Source organism: Pangasianodon hypophthalmus, chromosome 1, assembly GCF_027358585.1.
Source record: "Pangasianodon hypophthalmus isolate fPanHyp1 chromosome 1, fPanHyp1.pri, whole genome shotgun sequence".
NCBI lineage: Eukaryota > Metazoa > Chordata > Actinopteri > Siluriformes > Pangasiidae > Pangasianodon > Pangasianodon hypophthalmus.
In genome coordinates, this window is record NC_069710.1 from 17,622,376 (window position 1) to 17,640,884 (window position 18,509).

The 18,509-nt window shown below is 39.7% G+C and overlaps 1 protein-coding gene across 3 annotated transcripts; it reads right to left on the minus strand.

Moving 5' to 3' along the window:
- Positions 1-8,132: 8,132 nt before the first annotated feature.
- On the minus strand, positions 8,133-17,762 carry cep76 (centrosomal protein 76). Of its 3 annotated transcripts, none has more exons than XM_026926078.3 (12): positions 17,398-17,762; positions 17,095-17,274; positions 12,639-12,720; positions 12,299-12,523; positions 11,973-12,158; positions 11,404-11,501; positions 10,582-10,710; positions 10,195-10,383; positions 9,441-9,607; positions 9,016-9,349; positions 8,695-8,912; positions 8,133-8,519 (listed from the first exon to the last, which is right to left on the minus strand). In XM_026926078.3, exons 2-12 carry the CDS (start codon positions 17,242-17,244, stop codon positions 8,381-8,383), a joined length of 1,917 nt encoding a protein of 638 aa, XP_026781879.3. In that variant the 5' UTR covers positions 17,245-17,274; positions 17,398-17,762; the 3' UTR covers positions 8,133-8,380. The 3 variants fall into 3 exon arrangements, with proteins under 3 accessions (XP_026781879.3, XP_034167411.2, XP_026781878.3); XM_034311520.2 differs by having other exon boundaries at positions 17,095-17,311; XM_026926077.3 differs by having other exon boundaries at positions 8,134-8,519; positions 17,095-17,244; positions 17,398-17,761.
- Between the last annotated feature and the right edge of the window lie 747 nt (positions 17,763-18,509).

Below are 18,509 nucleotides of genomic sequence, written 5' to 3' on the forward strand. Positions count from 1 at the left end.
ACAACTCCTTTCACTGATGTCTGATCATTTAATAAGAATTTTGGGTAACATCATGAGAATGAATCTTCAGGTGGGAGAACATGATCTTTGTGAGCCTACATAATCTCTTGAATCACCTCTGGATTCTGAGTCAATGTTTTTGCACCAGCAAAATTTCGCAGTGGATTAATTGAACTGCAAATGTGCTTCTGCTACGCATACAATCAATTTAATACCCACCTGCATTTCCTTTAAGGCATATTTTAAAAAATAATAATAAAAAAAATAGCTGTTTTGCTATTCAGTGGATCTCTCACTCCAATCCGATTCATCATGTAAAATTTAGGAGTCGGCTGCTTCATTGTGTTGTTTTTTTTTTTCCTCAGCGCTTCTAAGCCGAACAGTAATTGGGTGCATTGCGCCGCATCCAAATAGAGCAGCTCTCCATTTTCAGACACAGCGCTGCATATTTCTCCTCTCCTCCTCTTGAGCGGCGTCTGAACACGGTAAATTATTTACACTGGGTATAGATCTACAAACACTCGATCCGCTGTGGTCTCTCAGTCGGATTGCCCGTGGGAGAGGAGTGTGGCCAGGCATTTTACAAAAGAGCAAGCAAGCGTGGCGAAAATGCGCCAGGCCGATAAAGGTCAGCCTCCTCACTCTGGCTTCACTGTGATATTTTCATTATTGAGGCAAAGAGGCTGGTGAACAGTGCACATCTCCCCACACACACACACACACACACACACACAAATCAGTGCACACCTCCCCACACACACACACACACATACACATACACACACACACAAATCAGTACACACCTCCCCACACACACACACACAAATCAGTGCACACCTCCCCCCCACACACACACATAAATCAGTGCACACCCCCCCACACACACACACATAAATCAGTGCACACCCCCACACACACACACACGCACACACACACACACAAATCAGTGCACATCTCCTCAAACACACATACATACACACACACAAATCAGTGCAAACCTCCACACACACACACACACACACAAATCAGTGCACGTCTCCCCACACGAACACACACAAATCAGTGCACAAGACAAATAGGAGACAGAGGACAGGACGGGGGGACAGGATTGTCACATGAAGAGAGAAAGGAAAGAAAGGATTCGCAGAAGGAAAAGGCGCAAATAAAGCAGAAGTGGTATAAAGGAGGTGGTGAAAAAAATGAATTGCGAATGTGAAAAAAAAAAGAAATGAGAGAGAACATCTTCATCAGCCGTGTTTGCGTTCCAAAATTGACTCCACGGCTAAAGCCTACAATCAGATAGGCTTTAATTGTTTTTGTTAGATACAGAGCAATCTTGGTTCCATCTCCACTGCACTAGGTAATTGAATTCTCCAGAGGTCCTCAGGCCATAATTGTACTTATATTTTTCTTTTCTTTTTTTTTTTGCAGTAGTTTTAAAAGTGCCACAGAGTCACAAACAAGCACGAAGTAAAGTAATTTAATTTATCTAATCAGAAATCAGTGTTGATTCTGTGAATTGTATAATATACCTGGTACTAAACTGCAAAAATTATATATTATACTTTTAAATTAGCGCACACGACAGAAAGTGTTTAACATATAAAAATCTCACCTCTAAAAACTACATTGAATCTAACTACACAATGTTGTAACATAATTATCATACATTTCTTGGTTTTTGATCAGCATATTCCAAGCACACCAACATTTGCCAACCATTTTCCTCCCACCGGTTGTCAATAAGCTAGCCCACTCATTTTCTTGGACATTTTCCTGGACATTTTCCTGTCCAGTGAAAAGAAATAGCCATAGGAGGAGGTCCAGGAAGTTCTAGTTTCCTCTCCACACTCTATGCCTCTGTTCCAGTCTTTCAGCAAGTTCTGCTGTCAAAAGCATAGCAACCTTTCACCCACTGGGTCTGGAGATAATCCAAATGGATCTGCTCAGAGCCAGCGGTCCTTTGTTACTTAAAGGCCTCAATTAAGAGTGTCCTTTTTGATTCAGAAACTGGAAGTGATGGCATGTTGCTGTTACTGGGTTTTATAGAGTTAGAGATTGGCAACATCTTAGTCTAATAACAAAGCTAAAACTAACATTAACCTTTTAGTGAAAGTAACACTGACGCACATGAGTCCCTCCTCTCTGTCTGAGTCTGATGTTCCACTGAATAGTAGTTCTGGCCTGACACCAGCACTGGCACTGCTCAGCTCTCCATGTTTTGAGTGCTCTCAGGCTCCGAGGCTTTCTCTGCATTGGCTCTCAGTGGAACTGCAGGAGAGGAGCAGTGGCTCTGGCAACACTCACCCGACACACATTTGTTGGGGAATCAGAGCCTCTGTAGAAGAGGCTTTGCCAGATGAGGCCACAGTGTCTCTCAAACACTCTACAAACAGGCCAGAATTACACAAAGAACCCTCTCTATAATAAGGGCCAAGTCTCTAAAATTCCAGATAACTTCACACTGATATGCCCGGTCTTTGTGACACTTGCAACGTGTCACAAATATAAGACTAAACATAGCAATTAATGCTATTAAGTATGTAAGCTATATATTTGGCAAAACAAAATGGAAACACTAGATTAGTCATATTTGCTTTTAATTTGTCTGATGTGCTTATCTATAAAAAAAAAAGGGACACTCTTACAAAATAAAGGTGCCAGAAAAGAACCAAGCTAACTGATTATTTAGACATTTTCCACATAATGGTATTGGTAAATATTTTATTTTATTTTATTCACTGTCTCAATTGTTGAACATGAATGTCACAAATGAACATTAAAAGAAATCTCATTCCGTCGCTGCAAAATGATTCAGGTTCAGCTCATTTCCTACAAAATTACATAAATTATTTTAATTCTACTTCCCTGGCTTACATTTTCAGTAGTCATAAATTAATCACTGTGGTCTAGTTTGCTATTACAGCTTAACTTGTGCCACAAGCGTATACAGCACTGCAGCTTCCCTCCTAGATCCACACAATGAAACACAATGCAGGCGGAATTGAAGTCATGCTAAGGTCATGGACTCCCTTGTGCATGGCATAGTAATACTACTGCTGTTTAGAGACTGAGAGCGAGGAGGGGCGTGCAGAACAGAATGGCCATACACACGATGCCTAAAGCACAGCTGAAATGAAAAACCAGTGCTGTAAATGATGAAGACATAAAACAATGTGTTTCATTCAACACATAGATGCACTCAAACCACAAAGTAATAAAATGAAACATTAATGGAAACTAACCTACTCCAATGACAATAGCATTATTAATGTCATAATGTCATATGTATTAATAGGTATTTAATTAATCATATTTTATCCAGTCTGAATTATAAAATAATGACCTGATGAGAAAACAAGATCAACCAGGTTTGTGTTATCAAATAAATATGCCAGTGAGTTTTATATATATTGTTTTATGTTTCTGTTACTTTATTTTAGTTCTACTTTATGTGATTATCTTAGTTACAGTCTGTCTTGTAGTCTTCATTACAATCAGGAATTCTGATCAGTGACATTCAAAATGTACAGCAACCTGACAGCCTCCACATTGTTCTTATGATAGACAGGTCCAAGTAGATGGATCCTGTCCATCAACATGACATGCTTGTCAAATGTATGCAGAGCTGTCACTCAAATAGCGAGGTCCAGAGACAGCAGACACAACAGGCCAGGCTTGGGTGAAAGACAGGACTTGCTGATAGTGGAGAGCAGAAAAGCAAGGCAGTAAGACGTATCTCTTGCAATCTACCAATTTCTGACTTCAGTCTCTAAGATGAGATCGCTCTGGCCTAAAAATATCCTTTAAGAAGGTACAGCACAGCCTCCCAGACAACTCCCTAAAGGAAATGTCTTTATCCTTTTTTAAATGGAGGAGACAAAAACAAAACTGGTGGTATTTTGCAGTTTGTCTAGCATAAAGAAGCGTTCTTACTCGAATCAAGGCAGAGTCAGTCAGAAGTGTCTGGTCTTAGTTCTATTCCCTAGACTTAATGACACAAGCAGCTCATTAGAACTCTGCATTAACTGACATTAAACCATGTCTCCCTCCTCCCACTGCCATCATTAGCTGGTGTGGAGCGGCTCTGAGATAGCTTGCTGCATCTCAAGCTCAGTGTGCGATGAGTGTGTCATTCCCTCACCCTAAACATGTTTCATTAGGAGTTCCATAGAAGCACCTCTAGCACTCCCCCATCCTCTCCCTCCCCCCGCACATTCCCCCTCTTTTTCGTCTGCTAATTAGGCAACCCCCCTCCCCCATGTGTGCCTCCCCAGTTACATCTTAGAGGAAGACAGATATGATTTTTCTTTAACCTAAAGGCCAACTTCATCAGCTGAATTAATGACTTTATTACCCATACTACTCCAGACTATGCAGCCCTTCCTGCCAGACCCTAATAAGCACTACGCACCTTGTTTTGTGTTCTTTTTCCTCTTATTAATTTAGTCTGTTTATTTAGTTCCAGCAAACCACGACCAGTATTTCTATTTAAAAAAAAGAGAAAAATACTCTATCCAACCATATTACATTATGTTTTATACACTTAAAATGCTTCACTCTAAGTGGACTATTTTTGCACTACAAGGCATAATATATCTCTAAAATTCAATCCATTTAAAACACTGACAATGCACTTGTTCAGTTGTCTCTGCAAATTGCCACTGATTGCCTGGCACTGGAAAGCATTAACGAGACAGTGAAAGATCTCTGTCACAGGAGGTTAATTGTTTTAGCATAACAGGTGTTTCCAAGTATTTCACTGTACAAAAGCATTCATTATTTCCAAACATCATTTTCACATATACATTCTATAATTGAACTCTTTAGCTAGTGATGAAAAAGGGAAGCATGTATTTCTCATCTTGTCAACCAAGTGTTATATTTTTAGAGTATGTGATGATTTTTTTCTTATTTCTGTATTTTGAGGTGCCCGACATTTACAGTAGGTCCAATTAGATAGTGTTTTTAGCTTTTTTTTTTTTTTTCAATTTAACAGTTTTAAATATTCTACAGTCTGATATATATCATCTCATTTCACATACTGTAAATGGCATTGGGCACTTCAACATAGAAACATTTTTTAAATACTTTCTGTTACGTGCTTTCTGAAGGGCAAGAGGGGAAGCAACAGGCTTCCATATGGTCACACAGAGCTCAGATATCATATTAAAGCCTGTTGTAATGTTGTTGCATCTCTTTTCATTTGTGTATTTGCAGATTGACAGAAATTGTGTGTTTTTTTTGTTTTTTTTTTTTTTGGTTACTTGGTTCACCTATATCAGCCAGCTCTCGGATCTTAACACCACTACTCAGCATCACACAAGAGTCTGATCTAAACAAGAGTATAAAAAAAGTTCCTCGAAATTCTCAAGTCAAACTTTTCAAATTATCATCCAACATGTTTATTAACACAGTGTGAGAGGCGACTTTTTTTTTTTTTTTTTTTTTTTTTTTAAATACTGTGTTTAACTTTCCTGTGCCCCTCCCTAAAGACCTATTAATCAGTTACACCTGCAAACAAAGAGGATTAAATATGAGGTGAAGAAAATACCTGCCTATCGCATTAAACACTTTCTCTCCCAGACAGGAAACGTGATGAAGAGTGAAGGTGCACTTCAGTCAAAGAGGAATTTATTCATTAGCCCAAACTAGCGCCTCTTTTCTCTATCTCTCCCACATGCACACACACCCACACACACACACAGACACACACATAGACACACACACACACCTTTGCAGCTCAGGGCTGAATAAGGAATTGATAATGAGCGGTGGGTAAAACAGAAATAATTGGATGTCCTTGCACACACATGCCACGGGCTGATGGTGATGTGCGATTAGAATAAATTGTGGAAGGATAACAAGATGGTTAGTCAAGGAAGAAAACATGCCTTTCAGAGTACTCAGTCAGACATGGTTGTATGTAGTTCACAGTCATCAACACCTTAAACACACATACCTACATTTAGACTTAGACTTGCTTCTTCTGACACATTCCAAACCCATTAAAATAAAACCAAAATGATTTAATTTAAGAGCCTCTTAATTGCTGGTGGTAAAACCTCACTAAACTAAATTAGTCAGATGTGGCAAGCAGGCCTTTCTTTAAAACAGAACTGTAGGAATATTTTAAAAGACAAGATGAGGAGCACAACTGAGAAGGTATCCAATTAGGGAGCAAAAGAAAGGCTAGATTAATCTTCCCCCTTCTACACAACTGAGATCATGGAATGCTAAAACAACAAAATCTGAAACAGCATACCTATGTCTATATTGCAGAGCTCTGAGACACTGTAGACGCCGTAACATCCAATGATTTGTACAGACTTTGTCTCCCCCTTGTGTATAAAGTAAGAGGTACTGCAAAAATTAGATGGTATTATACTTTAAAAAAATAAAAGCGCATTTACTGCCACAAAGGTACACTAGTGTGAAATTCCTTTCTTTGCATATCCAAACTTGTTAGGAAGCTGGGGTCTGCCAGCTACAGCTTATGATACAGCACCCATGCAGCAGAACTTTAATCACTGAGCCTCTACTGCCCTATAATTACCAGAATTTCAAATATCATTATAACTAATGAGTTGATGGAATGTTCATTTCTTTAAGTCATTAAAATACTTGAAGAAAAGTACTGGAGACAAATTAATCTTAGTCTTCTGCAGATGGGAATCCTCCACAGACAATGCTTTTTCTTAAGCAGTGTCTGATATAGCAGCTCCTATGGTTCTTTACACGGTCAATCTTGAAACAAAAAAGCTCACATGTACCAAAATAACATTTACTAAGAAACTTTATCACTTTTTTTTTTTAATTAGTGATAGAAAACGTAATGGGAAAAGCACAGCTGTGCACTTTTGAACTAAAAACTAATTGACAGTTGATTAAATTTTGCTATATAGTGGACATAATCCAAGCTGTTCAAAAAAACCTGGCTTAATACATAGAGAATATGTATTAGCTTTATATAGCTCTATAATTTAGCTTATAATTTAGATTAATTTGCATAAACGTAAAGGTAACCACTGCCATCTACTGGTCAACTCTTTATTTAAACTAGCAAAACAACTTGCAGTTAAAATGTACAGATGAATATGTGGAAGCCTTTGACACAACCATTATATCTGTTCTTAGATATAACAGCATGGCTAGAATTCTGTTCACTGTTGTGCTAAAAGGTGAACTTTCGCCCCACTCTGATGTTGTGTGCACTCTGCATGTTTTCTTCAAGGACTTCTCTGTATTTGGCTGCATTCATCCTTCCCTCAATTCTGACCAGTCTACTTGTCTCCACTGAGAATCACCCCCAAAGTATGATGCTTCCACCACCATGCTTCACCTTAGGGATAGATTAACAGTTGATAAGCAGTATCTGGTTTTCACCAGATGTAGTGCTTGGATTTCAGCCCAAATCGTTTCTAGTCAAACCAGAGAATCTTCTTCATGCCCTCAGTGACCCTGAAGTGCCTGCCATATGACTTTTACTCAGGTATGTCTTCCGTCTAGCCACTCTACCATAAAGGGCTAACTGATGGAGTATTTCTGAAATGGATGTCCTCCTAGCAGGTTCTCCCATCTCTGCAGAGGACTGAGAAGAGTCATTGTGGTTCCTGTGCTCCTGAGATCACTCAAAGCTAAGGCCTACAAAGAGTTCTTTGCACCTCATGGCTTGGTTTCTGGTATGACATGCATTGTGAATTGCGGGACCTTATACACACAGCTGCGTGCCTTTCTAAATCATGTCCAATCAACTGAATTTGCTACAGCAGTACTCCAGACAAGTCCTAGAGTCATATCAAAATAATCAAAGCAAAAAGGATGCAGCTGAGTTCAATTTGGGGTGCCTTTAGCCTAGGGTCTGAATACGTATTTAAATGAGATATTTCAGTTTTTGATTCGTAATAATTCTGAAAACATGTTTTCACTTTGTCATTACTTTGTCATTATGAGTTATTGTGTGTAGACTGATGGGCAAAAAAATTAATATAATTTTTTTAAAACAGTGAACTGTACAAAAACTAATGGTGTCTGAATAAGTTCCAAACTCACTGTACAATAACACTCCACCACCCCCAATCACACACACACTGTCAATAGGAAAAGTCAGATTTTAATACAAGCATATTAACATATTAAAAAAGCATAACACAAACACACAATATTCATGGACTATTTCTCCAGCTTGTCTATTAACATAGCTAAATAATGCCAAAAAAAAATCTTTGAGCTCTTTAAGTATATTTTGTTAAAAAAAAAAAAAAAAAAAGCCTATTTTCTATGGAGACCAACCAAATGTCCCTCCACCACTGCTTAGCATAGACCAACAAATGGCCCACACACACACACGCACACATACACACAGAGTGTTGAATGCTGATCACAGCACTGATCTGTACTTGCAGGCAAACATGATCCAGACAGCGCAGGCTGACTCGAGGTAGGGAAACACACGTACCCGCACCGCTAAACGAACATGATCTCCTCTACAAGACACAACCTCCTCACAGAACGGTGACCTGTTCAGAGAATACACAGAGAACAGTCATACCACATCCTTTATTCTGGCTGTAATGCTCATATACTGCAGAGGGAATAAATTAAGAGAAACCTACAAGAAGATTTTTGCAACCTTGCATTAAAACTGTGCTTCTGACTTAAATTAAATTAGAAGTAAGGTGTGTGGGTGTGTACCTGAGGCAGGTAGCAAAAGCTCTGCGTGCATTACGGTGTAAAAACTGAATAGGAAAGCCTTTAAATGTGTGTCCATCAGGTACGGCTCTCCGAACAGCATCCTGAAACTCCTCATTTCCACATGAAATGCCTGTACAGCGCTCCAGCTCATAGGCTGCCAGAGCAGATGAGAGCAGATATGACAGGTGATCATCCCACACTGTAGCCAGACCAATATCCTGAAGAAAAAGACAGAGACAGGTTTAAGTACTTGTTTTTCTAAGTAACATGAGCTACCTTCATTTTTAGACATTAATGATTTAAAGTGTTAGTGTGTACTACCTTCCTGTGCTCAGTAACCAAGTAGCGTAGCTCAAGCTCTAGCTGGTTGCTGGCATCGCTGGCCTGCACTGAGGGAGGACAGAGAGGAGGAGTAGGAGGAAGAGAGGATGTGGAACTGGGGCCACAAACTGAACAAACAGCCTCTTCATTCATAGCTTTCCAGCGGGATGCATCCATGAAGTCAAAGACACACAACTCCACCGAGTCCGAAGGCTGGCAGTTAGCCAAGAAAGTCTTGTGGTTGAAAACACAACCAATGGTGCGGTATGGGTAGGTGGGTTTGGGCTGAGGAACTAGTGGAGGAGCCTCAGGGTCTATTGGTTGATGTAGGTACCTGAGAAGAAAGTAAGTAAACATATAAGTCATGCTTTAACTGTAACGGCATGTATGACTGAACTATGTAGGGTTTCTATGTAAGATGCTACCTGTGTGCAGTCTGACTCTCCCAGAAAGTGACAGTGCCATCAGTACCACAGGTCATCACCCAGGTGTGGGGGATGTTTTTAGCTTTGGTCCCCACACACACATAAGCATCCAGGCCAAAGCCCAGCAGAAGACTACATAGTAGTGTGGCGTGGTCCTCACAATCACCCTTGTAACAGGGAAACGCACAAAAACCAGTCACCTCTTAGACAGAAATGGATGCTTCCGTTAATTTTTCCCCTCCCCAAGAATTATCACTGTTCACTGATCTCTATGTACTGTCCAGTATATGGACCTGAATACAAACCTGGAACAATTGGGGTGTCACCAAATGGTTACAGTGCATCTCTCTGAGCACATGCACACACAAAACAAGTTCTGATGAAAGAAAATTAATCTGATTTAATGTGTGCTTGTATTGTTAACCCATCTTTAACCCAAAATATGAAATAAAACATGATCAGACAAGCTGTTATAGGAAAATGATCAGTGCCAGAGTGGTGTGATCCCTTCATGAGCCAAAGAGGGGTAAAAGCATCAATAACACAGAACTATATTTTACACCATATTTTGCTTCACTCAAGCATTAACTCTTTGATACTATCACTAGCATATATACATACTAAATATATGGGGAAAGTACAAACAAACAAAAGTGGGTGTGGTGGACTTCTTATGCATAATTCTGCTAAACTCATTTAGCAGAACTCATACAGCTTTGTATACTGGTTGACATTCAGAAGAAGCATCTGTTACCTTGTTTCTACAGAGGAATGCCAACATAGTGCACCACTGCTCATGACGAGTTCCTCCCCCCAGCACAGGCGCCCTCTCCTGAGCCAGCAGACTCACAAAGCGAGCCGCCTGCCGTGGACTTTCCAACAGCCGGCCAGCACGCAACACACGCACGTATGAACACACGGGTCGGTTCACCCCATTCTCATCCTACAAACACACACACACAAGACACAGACACAATAAAAGTCCAAAAAAACAAAAGACAATACAAACTATGTCTAAGGCTGTAAACAATTTAAAAGACCACAGTTGGGTACACACTTAGTAACATACCATGGGAAAAAAAAACATATTGGAATTACTTTTATTTCCAGTAGTTTACAGCGGCAAGTCTAAGTTACTCACTTGAGCAAAGATCTTAACCAGCTTGGATTGGTGAGAAGGTCGTATTTCTAAGAACTCCCTCCACCACTGCTTAGCATAGACCAGAAACAAACGCTCTCTCTCTGCGGTCTTCTGGCGCTCCAGTGATCGCTGTAAAAAGTCATCATAAGCAGACAATGACACAAGGTTAATAGTGTTATAAAATAAACCAGACGTCGACTTCTTCTAAACATCACATTAAAAGGTATGGATAGTAGTAATGAGCACCTTTAAATGCAATGATTTCACTAAACTTTCTGTTTATGCTTGGCAGGAGGAAAGTATTGGATGTCCAGTTAGCCAGTTAAAAATTAAAACTGAGTACTGTAAGCCAAGTGGAAGAAACTGCTGGCACTAAGAGCAGGAAACAACAGACAATGCATTTCTTTCTTCTTTCTTTATAAAATACAAAATCATGTTACAAGATATTCATTCAGTAAAATTCAGTTAAATTCTTTATGCTACTATAACCACTTTACCTGCAACAGATCATCAGTTTAATGTTAATGTTGAGGGGTGGACTCCAGCAGGTTGGTGATGATCTCCCAGTTTTAACTAATATATATAACTATATATATATATATATATATATATATATATATATATATATATATATATATATATATATATATATCACTAGACTAGATTTTATAAGAAGAATAATGACGCAACTTTGTTTTCATAATCATAAAAAGGCTGAGAATAACAGTTCATCATTTTTAATTTCAAAACTGTGAGTAAGTAGCTACATTTGCACACTGATCACTACTGAATAAAGATAAAAAAGGTAGAATAATATTTCACCTGTGTGCTGATGACTTCAGGGCTCAAAGTTTCACTGAGGGGAGGATACAGTTCCAGCTTGAGGTTAAGAACACCAGTGGGCACTTTACACTCACTGCCTGAAGAAAGAAACACACACACACACTCAAGGGGAATCATAATTTAAATGGTCATTAACATTGTAAAAAGTTTAAATCTAAGCCAGATTTTCAGTAATATTGATGCTGCTCATTCATTTGTCATGTTCAATAATGTTGCTAATTCATGTTGTCATGTCTCACAGCTTCAGGGTCACCTGAGCTCAAGTTACTGTCTATGGTGGCTCGCCCCATGTGGTCTTTTTTTCCCTCTGGGTTCTCCAGTTTTCTCCCACCTTCCAAAAACATGCCAGTAGGATGACTGGCTACACCAAAATTTCGCCTAAGTCTGTCATTGTGGGTGCATATTGCCCTGAGATGGATTGAAGTTCCATCCAGAGTGTATTCCCAACTCATGGCCAATGTTCTGGGATTGTCTCCAGATGCACCACAACCCTGACCAGGATAAAGTGGTTACTGAAGATGAATGAATAAATAAGGAGAAGCTCCTACCTACACCAAGCAGCTCCACAGACACTGATGTCTTTCCACTGGGAGCACTGAGGACAGATCGCCAGTCCAAGAAATAAGAAGAGACGAGCGTCGTGTCTCCTGCGGTGTCTGTCCGAATCAACACCATGTGCACTGGGTCACAAATGGACAATATGGTGGTGGCATCAGCCATTTTACTGGCATCACCTAGGCCACAAGAAAAATGGAGACTGATGCATTTTCTTGTCTTTCAGGCGACAGTTGTTATTTTTGCTGATTAAGCAGTATTAATCAATACTAATCTTGAGTATACAGCTAGACTAAACAACATAGGTGCTGTGATATACCTGGACCATCTCGGTGTACTTCTAGAAGAAAACCCTCTTGTAAGTCTGGCTCACATGCACAGGGCACAGGTTTGGAGTGGAAGCGTTGGTTGCGAAAGTGAAGGTGGAGTGTGAAGGTAGAACACACCTGACCAGGTAAAGGCTCTGGTTCCTGCAGGTGCTCAAGGAAGGCCTTTCCCCCCAGAACCTGCAGGTACAAGTATCTCCTCAGTGGACTGATATTGGCTAGCAAGAATAAAAACAGAACAAAGCATGGAAGTTATTTTTTTTTAACTAAATGATATTTTTCCTCATTATGCATACTACATGATCACACATTTTATATACATTCTTGACTAACCTGTTTTAAGCTGCGTAATGCCCTTCTCAGTTGCACGAACTGGAGACTTGTTCAGATCCTCTGCCTCTGTTTGTGAAAGTGCCTAAAGAAAAAAAAAATATTATTAAACTGTATTCCATACTCACTGTAAAATATGATAGTGTTATTGATGCTTTGGTTACTTTCCAACTCAGGGTTCTTGTGAAGCTTGAGAAGGTTTTAGCCTCACACCAGGGTGCTACTTCCAGGAGGTTAAAATCTGGTCATAGATTGATCTTGTCTAACAAAATAATAACCCTCAACATACACTGTGTGCACAATTATTAGGCAAGTTGTATTTTTGAGGATAAATTTTGTTATTGTACAACTACAGTGCTCTTGGTCAATCCAAAATGTTAACAAACCCTCAAACCTGAACATGTAAGTAGTAAAAGTGAAGTTTTGGCTTTCTTAAGAGAATATCTACATGTACACCAGTATTAGGCAACTATTAGTGTGCAGAATTATTATGCAACTAAATGACAAACAAAGATTTACCCATCTCACTTGTTTATTTTCACCTGTCAAAGTGAGCATAATACACAAACTCAAAATTTACAAATAAACATTTCTGAAATTTCAAAAAGAAAACCTCAGTGACCAATATAGCCACCCTTCTTTTCAATAACAGTCACAAGCCTTCCATTCACAGAGTCAGTCAGTTTCTTGATCTGCTCAGAATCAACTTTTTGTGCAGCCGCAACCACAGCCTCCCAGGCACTGTTCAGAGAGGTGTACTGTTTACCCTCACTATAAATTTCCTGCTTAAGAAGGGCCCAAAAGTTCTCAATAGGGTTTAAGTCAGGTGAAGAAGGGGGCCATGTCATTAGTTTTTCATCTTTAAGGCCTTTACTGGCCAGCCACGCAGTGGAGTACAGTACATGTGATGGAGCGTTGTCTTGCATAAAAATCAAAGTCTTCTTGAAAGATGCAGACTTTTTCCTGTACCACTGCTTGAAGAAAGTGTTTTCTAAAAATTGGCAGTAGGTCTGAGAGTTGATTTTGAGTCCATTTTCAACCCGAAAAGGTCCAACTAGTTCATCTTTAATAATACCTGCCCATACCAGTACCCCACCTATACCTTGCTGGCGTCTGAGTCGAAGCGGAGCTCTGTGTCTGTTACTGGTCCAACCACGGGCCCATCCATCTGGTCCGTCAAGAGTCACTCTCATCTCATCAGTCCACGAAACCTTCGAAAAATCTGTCTTCAGATATTTCTTGGCCCATTCTTGACGTTTCAACTTATGTGTCTTGTTCAGAGGTGGTCGGGTTTCAGCTTTTCTTACCTTGGCCATGTCTCTGAGAACTGAACACCTCATACTTCTTGACACTCCAGGTAGGTTGCAGTTGTGGAATATGGCAGCACTGGAGGATAACGGGTTCCTGGTAGCTTCATGTTTGATTCTTCTCAAATCTTTGGTGGTTAACTTGCGTCTTTTCTTCTCGACACGTTTCTTGCGACCCTGTTGACTATTTGCTACAAAACGTTTGATGGTTCTGTGATCACGCCCCAATATCTTAGATATTTCAAGAGTTCTGCATCCCTGTGAAAGACTTTTTACAATTTTTGACTTTTCAGAGTCAGTTAAATCTCTTTTTTGGCCCATTTTTCCTGAGGAGAAGAATCTGCCTAATAATTATGCACACCTTGATATTGGGTGTGCATAATCTCCTTAGGCCACACCCTACACCATACAAACAAATACTATCACCTGATATGCATTAATTCCAATAAGCATTCAAGTTTATACAGCTTGGGAGTTGGAAATTACGGATAAAATGATGATATGGTCAAAATACTCACTTGCCTAATAATTGTGCACACAGTGTACATCAAAATCCACATAGAAATGAGTGCAAGAGAGAAAAACCACTGATTTGCAAAGGGGTCATCTCAGTTTATACACTTAACTATTGAAAACATGTGATCTGAATTAAAAAGGAGTTTCATGGCACAGCCCAACCCACATTACAAAACGTTCTGACAGTAGCCTACCATAGGATTTTTCTACCAGAAAGGGCAAAATTCCCAAATTTTACATCTAGCAGCTATAAACTATTGATAAGAAAAAATATAAGGTGAACTGAAGAGTAACAAGAACAAAAAACCTTATAATCACAAAATGTCTCAGCTAAGGCAATTTAAATAAGTGTAGGGAAACTGCATCTTTCATGGAACCATTCTTTTAATAAACATCCTCTAATCTTGTCTTGCTTTTCCAAAAATCTGATTTGTGACCACAGCTGATGCATTATTTATTTACACATTATTTATTATTTCCTGACTAAATTACATCAAATTCTTTCAACTTTCATGAGGAAAAAAAAAGAAAAGAAAGAAAAAAAAAAAAAAAAAAAAAAAAAAAAAACAGGAAGGGTGTCAATGTATTAGGTCTGGATCTGCTCATCAGGTTCACTACTCAGTCCACTGTCCGAAGTCAGAGTTTAGTCTTCTACCTTATTTAACACACCTAATTCAACTTGTCAGTTCATAAGTGAGCAAGGCTTTATTAAGTTTCATCAGTGTGTTAGAACTGTGGTCCTCGCCTGCAGTCCTGAGGAACAACATGTTCTGCACTCTAATCAAATAATCAGCTAATCATTAAGTCCTTTATGAGCTGATTCAGGTGTATTAGAGCAAGAAAACTGAGAATTACAAGTGTGAATCAATGAAAACCCTTTTTTTTTGCATTCTTTATTGCAGATAGGGCAGTGGTGGCTGAACAGTTAAGGCTCTGGGTTATTGATCCACATCTGCTGTCATGGCTGACCCTGTGCTCTGACTCCAGCTTCCTAGCAAACTGGGATATGAGAAAAACTGCATTTCACTGGCTCTGTACTCATACTCTGCACAGTGACAATAAAAGCTGAATCTTAATCTTAAAAGCGTATCATGTTTCTATATAATCTCCATTTCGTTCAATGCAGGTGTTCCAGCACTTAATGAGTGTCTTGCGTCCTCTAGAAAAAAATCTTTCAGTTGCGTGTGCAGCCACTGGCGCACCATCTGCTGCATTTCTTCATCTGACCAGAAGGTCTTTCCACCCAGTGCCTCCTTTAGTTGTCCAAAAACATGAAAATCACTCAGAGCAAGGTCTGGTGGGTACAGCGGATGTAGTCCAGACTATTTTGACCTGATGTTGTGTCACAGATGATTGATGCACATAAACAGCGTGTTTGTCTAATTTATATTGCACTTTTAAGGTTTTCATTTGACTCACATCATTTTACACTATATGGCATACCTGACCATCACACCCATACATGCTTTTTGATCATCCCTTTCCAAAGGTATGGCACTATTATGGAGTTGCCCCCCTCTTTGCTGTTATAATAGCCTCCACTCTTCTGGGAAGGCTTTCCATTAGATTTTGGAGCGTGGCTGTGGGGATTTGCTCATTCAGCCACAAGAGCATTAGTGTGGTCAGGCACTGATGTCGGGTGAGGAGGTCTGGGGTGCAGTCAGTGTCCCAGTTCATCCCAGAGGTGTTCAGTGGGGTTGAGGTCGGGGCTCTGTGCAGGACACTTGTGTTCTTTCACTCCAAGCTTGGCACACCATGTCTTGATGGACCTCGCTTTGTGTACAGGGGCATTGTCATGTTGGAACAGGTTTAGGCCTCTTAGTTCCAGTGAAGGGAAATTGTAATGCTACAGCATACAGAGACATCCTATACAACTGCATGCTTCCAACTTTGTGGAAAAGGTTTGGGGATGACCCGTGTATGGGGGTCATGCTCAGGCGTACACACACTTTTGGCCATATAGTGTATCCATTTGAACTGGGGTTCTCAAACATTTTGCAGCAAGGGACCCTTTTAACTGTTAAATAAATTCCACAGACTGTCTCAGTAGACATTTTTTTTTTCACAAACATTAAATGTGTACAATATTTTTTGTCCATTTATTAGAGCCATAGAGATGTCTCTTCCTTAACTTTACACCACCAGAGTACATTAGATCCAAGCCGGCAAGTTTTGAGTTATCGATGTTGAATTTAAACAATTCAGTCACCAGGTAAACAGACTCAATACTAAATAACTTGATAATTATTACAATAATCTTGACGATGGTGGGCTGCGACTTCAAGCACTGTATCAAAATAAAACACAACTGACTTTGAGAACTACTGCACTAGAATACAGGATCCTATAACCTTGTTCCTGGAGAACCCGCTGTCCTATACATTTCAGTGTTTTTCCTGCTCTAACACACATGATTCACCTAATCAGGTAACTAACAGCTCTTTCTGAGTTGCAGAAGGTGTGTTAGAGAAGGAGGTAAAACATTAACATGTGCATTTCCAGGACCAGGACCAGGAACAGGACCAGGAACCTGTGCACTGGAAGACAGAACCAGGCTCTTCAGGCTGCTGTGGTGTTGGGCTCTCAGACTGAAGCACAAACATTGAAATCTGTATGGAAAAAAAATAATATCTTACTGCATTAGTGAAAGTGAGGTGCTTCATGGCGTCCTCTACGATGCCCCTGCGCTGCAGTGAGATCAGCAGGTCCTCCTCAGAGACTGGATGCTCGCCCTCACACCTCACTGCTTCTGCAAGAACTTCCCTAATCTTCCCCTGGATGTCCATCTGAGCACATCATGTCACACACAGGCCCTGCTGCTAAGCCCATTAAGCTTACAGTAATACAAAGCAGCTAGCAAAAGTATCAAGCATTAGGATAATAATCATTATTATATATATTTACCTAGCAGGCCAGCAACATTATAGCCATAAACATACCTTAATCAGGTGATCCTGAATGATCTGTTTTAGTTCAGAAGCTTTCTCCGGCGGCAGAGACATGTTTCAATCCCAACAAACAGGAAGCTAAATTCACTACTTAGCTCTGTAATGCACTTTTCAGGAATAGTATTGTCGTTCAGAAATATGAAACGAATGATTTCTCTATTATTAGTTACATTATTACTTGCTACTAGCTACAGAGTGCTACCAAAGCGTAAACGTCTCCATACAATCACCAGCAGTTCAAATCCTGGCGGAAAAGTAAGCGGGACTACGCGCTGCGCGTTTCAAAACAGTAACGCCTGCGTTGCTAGCCGTTGTGATACGCCAATGCGTCCGCCATATTGGAAAGGACGAGAGGCTGTTCGATTCCAGACAGGTTGGAGTCGACTCCGATTCTGATTCTAACTCATGGGAATCGATGGAGTCACTTCCAAGAGTCGATTCCACACAATCATTGTCTCGATTATCGATTCCAAACATCAATACATAGAGAAAGAATTTGTGCAAAACTAAACCTTTCAGTATTAATTAATTCATTAAGCACATGGAATGGTTTTGAGCTGCTACGTATCTCAACATAGCATATTTCTACTGTTGTGTTTCAAACTGAACACAGGACCAGTAATTTGCTAAATGTATTTTTTATGGTAGCTAAAGTGCTAGTTTAGTGAGCTAGCAATGCAATTTAGAGCTAGCTAAATTAGCTCAGGTGACCTAATGGGGTTGGCTAGCTAATATGATTCTCCTCTAAAAACTCCTTTTGGATGCGTTTATTTAATTTGTTTCAGCATAGGAGATTTTTTTTTTAATTTTCTAATTTACTTTGTTTTCCGACTTGTCCAAAGTTAAATACTGCCAGACTGCTGATGGGTTTTCAGTTGAACGTCGCATTTTTCAGACATTGTGTCGAGACAACATCACTGTATGGAATCGAGTCCAAAGCTTTAGAGTCGATTCTCTATTCGATTCCCAAAATGCCTGGAATCGCGTAATCGATTCTTTTTGGGATCGACTCCCAGCCCTGTATGAAGCCATTGATTTGAAATTGTTTTATTATTACTATTATTATTATTATTATTATTATTATTATTATTAACAAACAGTCA

Excerpts from the sequence above, each read along its gene's own strand:
- cep76 (XM_026926077.3), bottom strand. The coding sequence starts at position 17,460 with ATGTCTCTGCCGCCGGAGAAAGCTTCTGAACTAAAACAGATCATTCAG. Across the intron at positions 12,159-12,298 it reads AGTACACCGAGATGGTCCAG|GTGATGCCAGTAAAATGGCT; the intron begins GTATATCACAGC and ends CTTGTGGCCTAG. Across the intron at positions 9,608-10,194 it reads CATTCCTCTGTAGAAACAAG|GGTGATTGTGAGGACCACGC; the intron begins GTAACAGATGCT and ends CCCTGTTACAAG.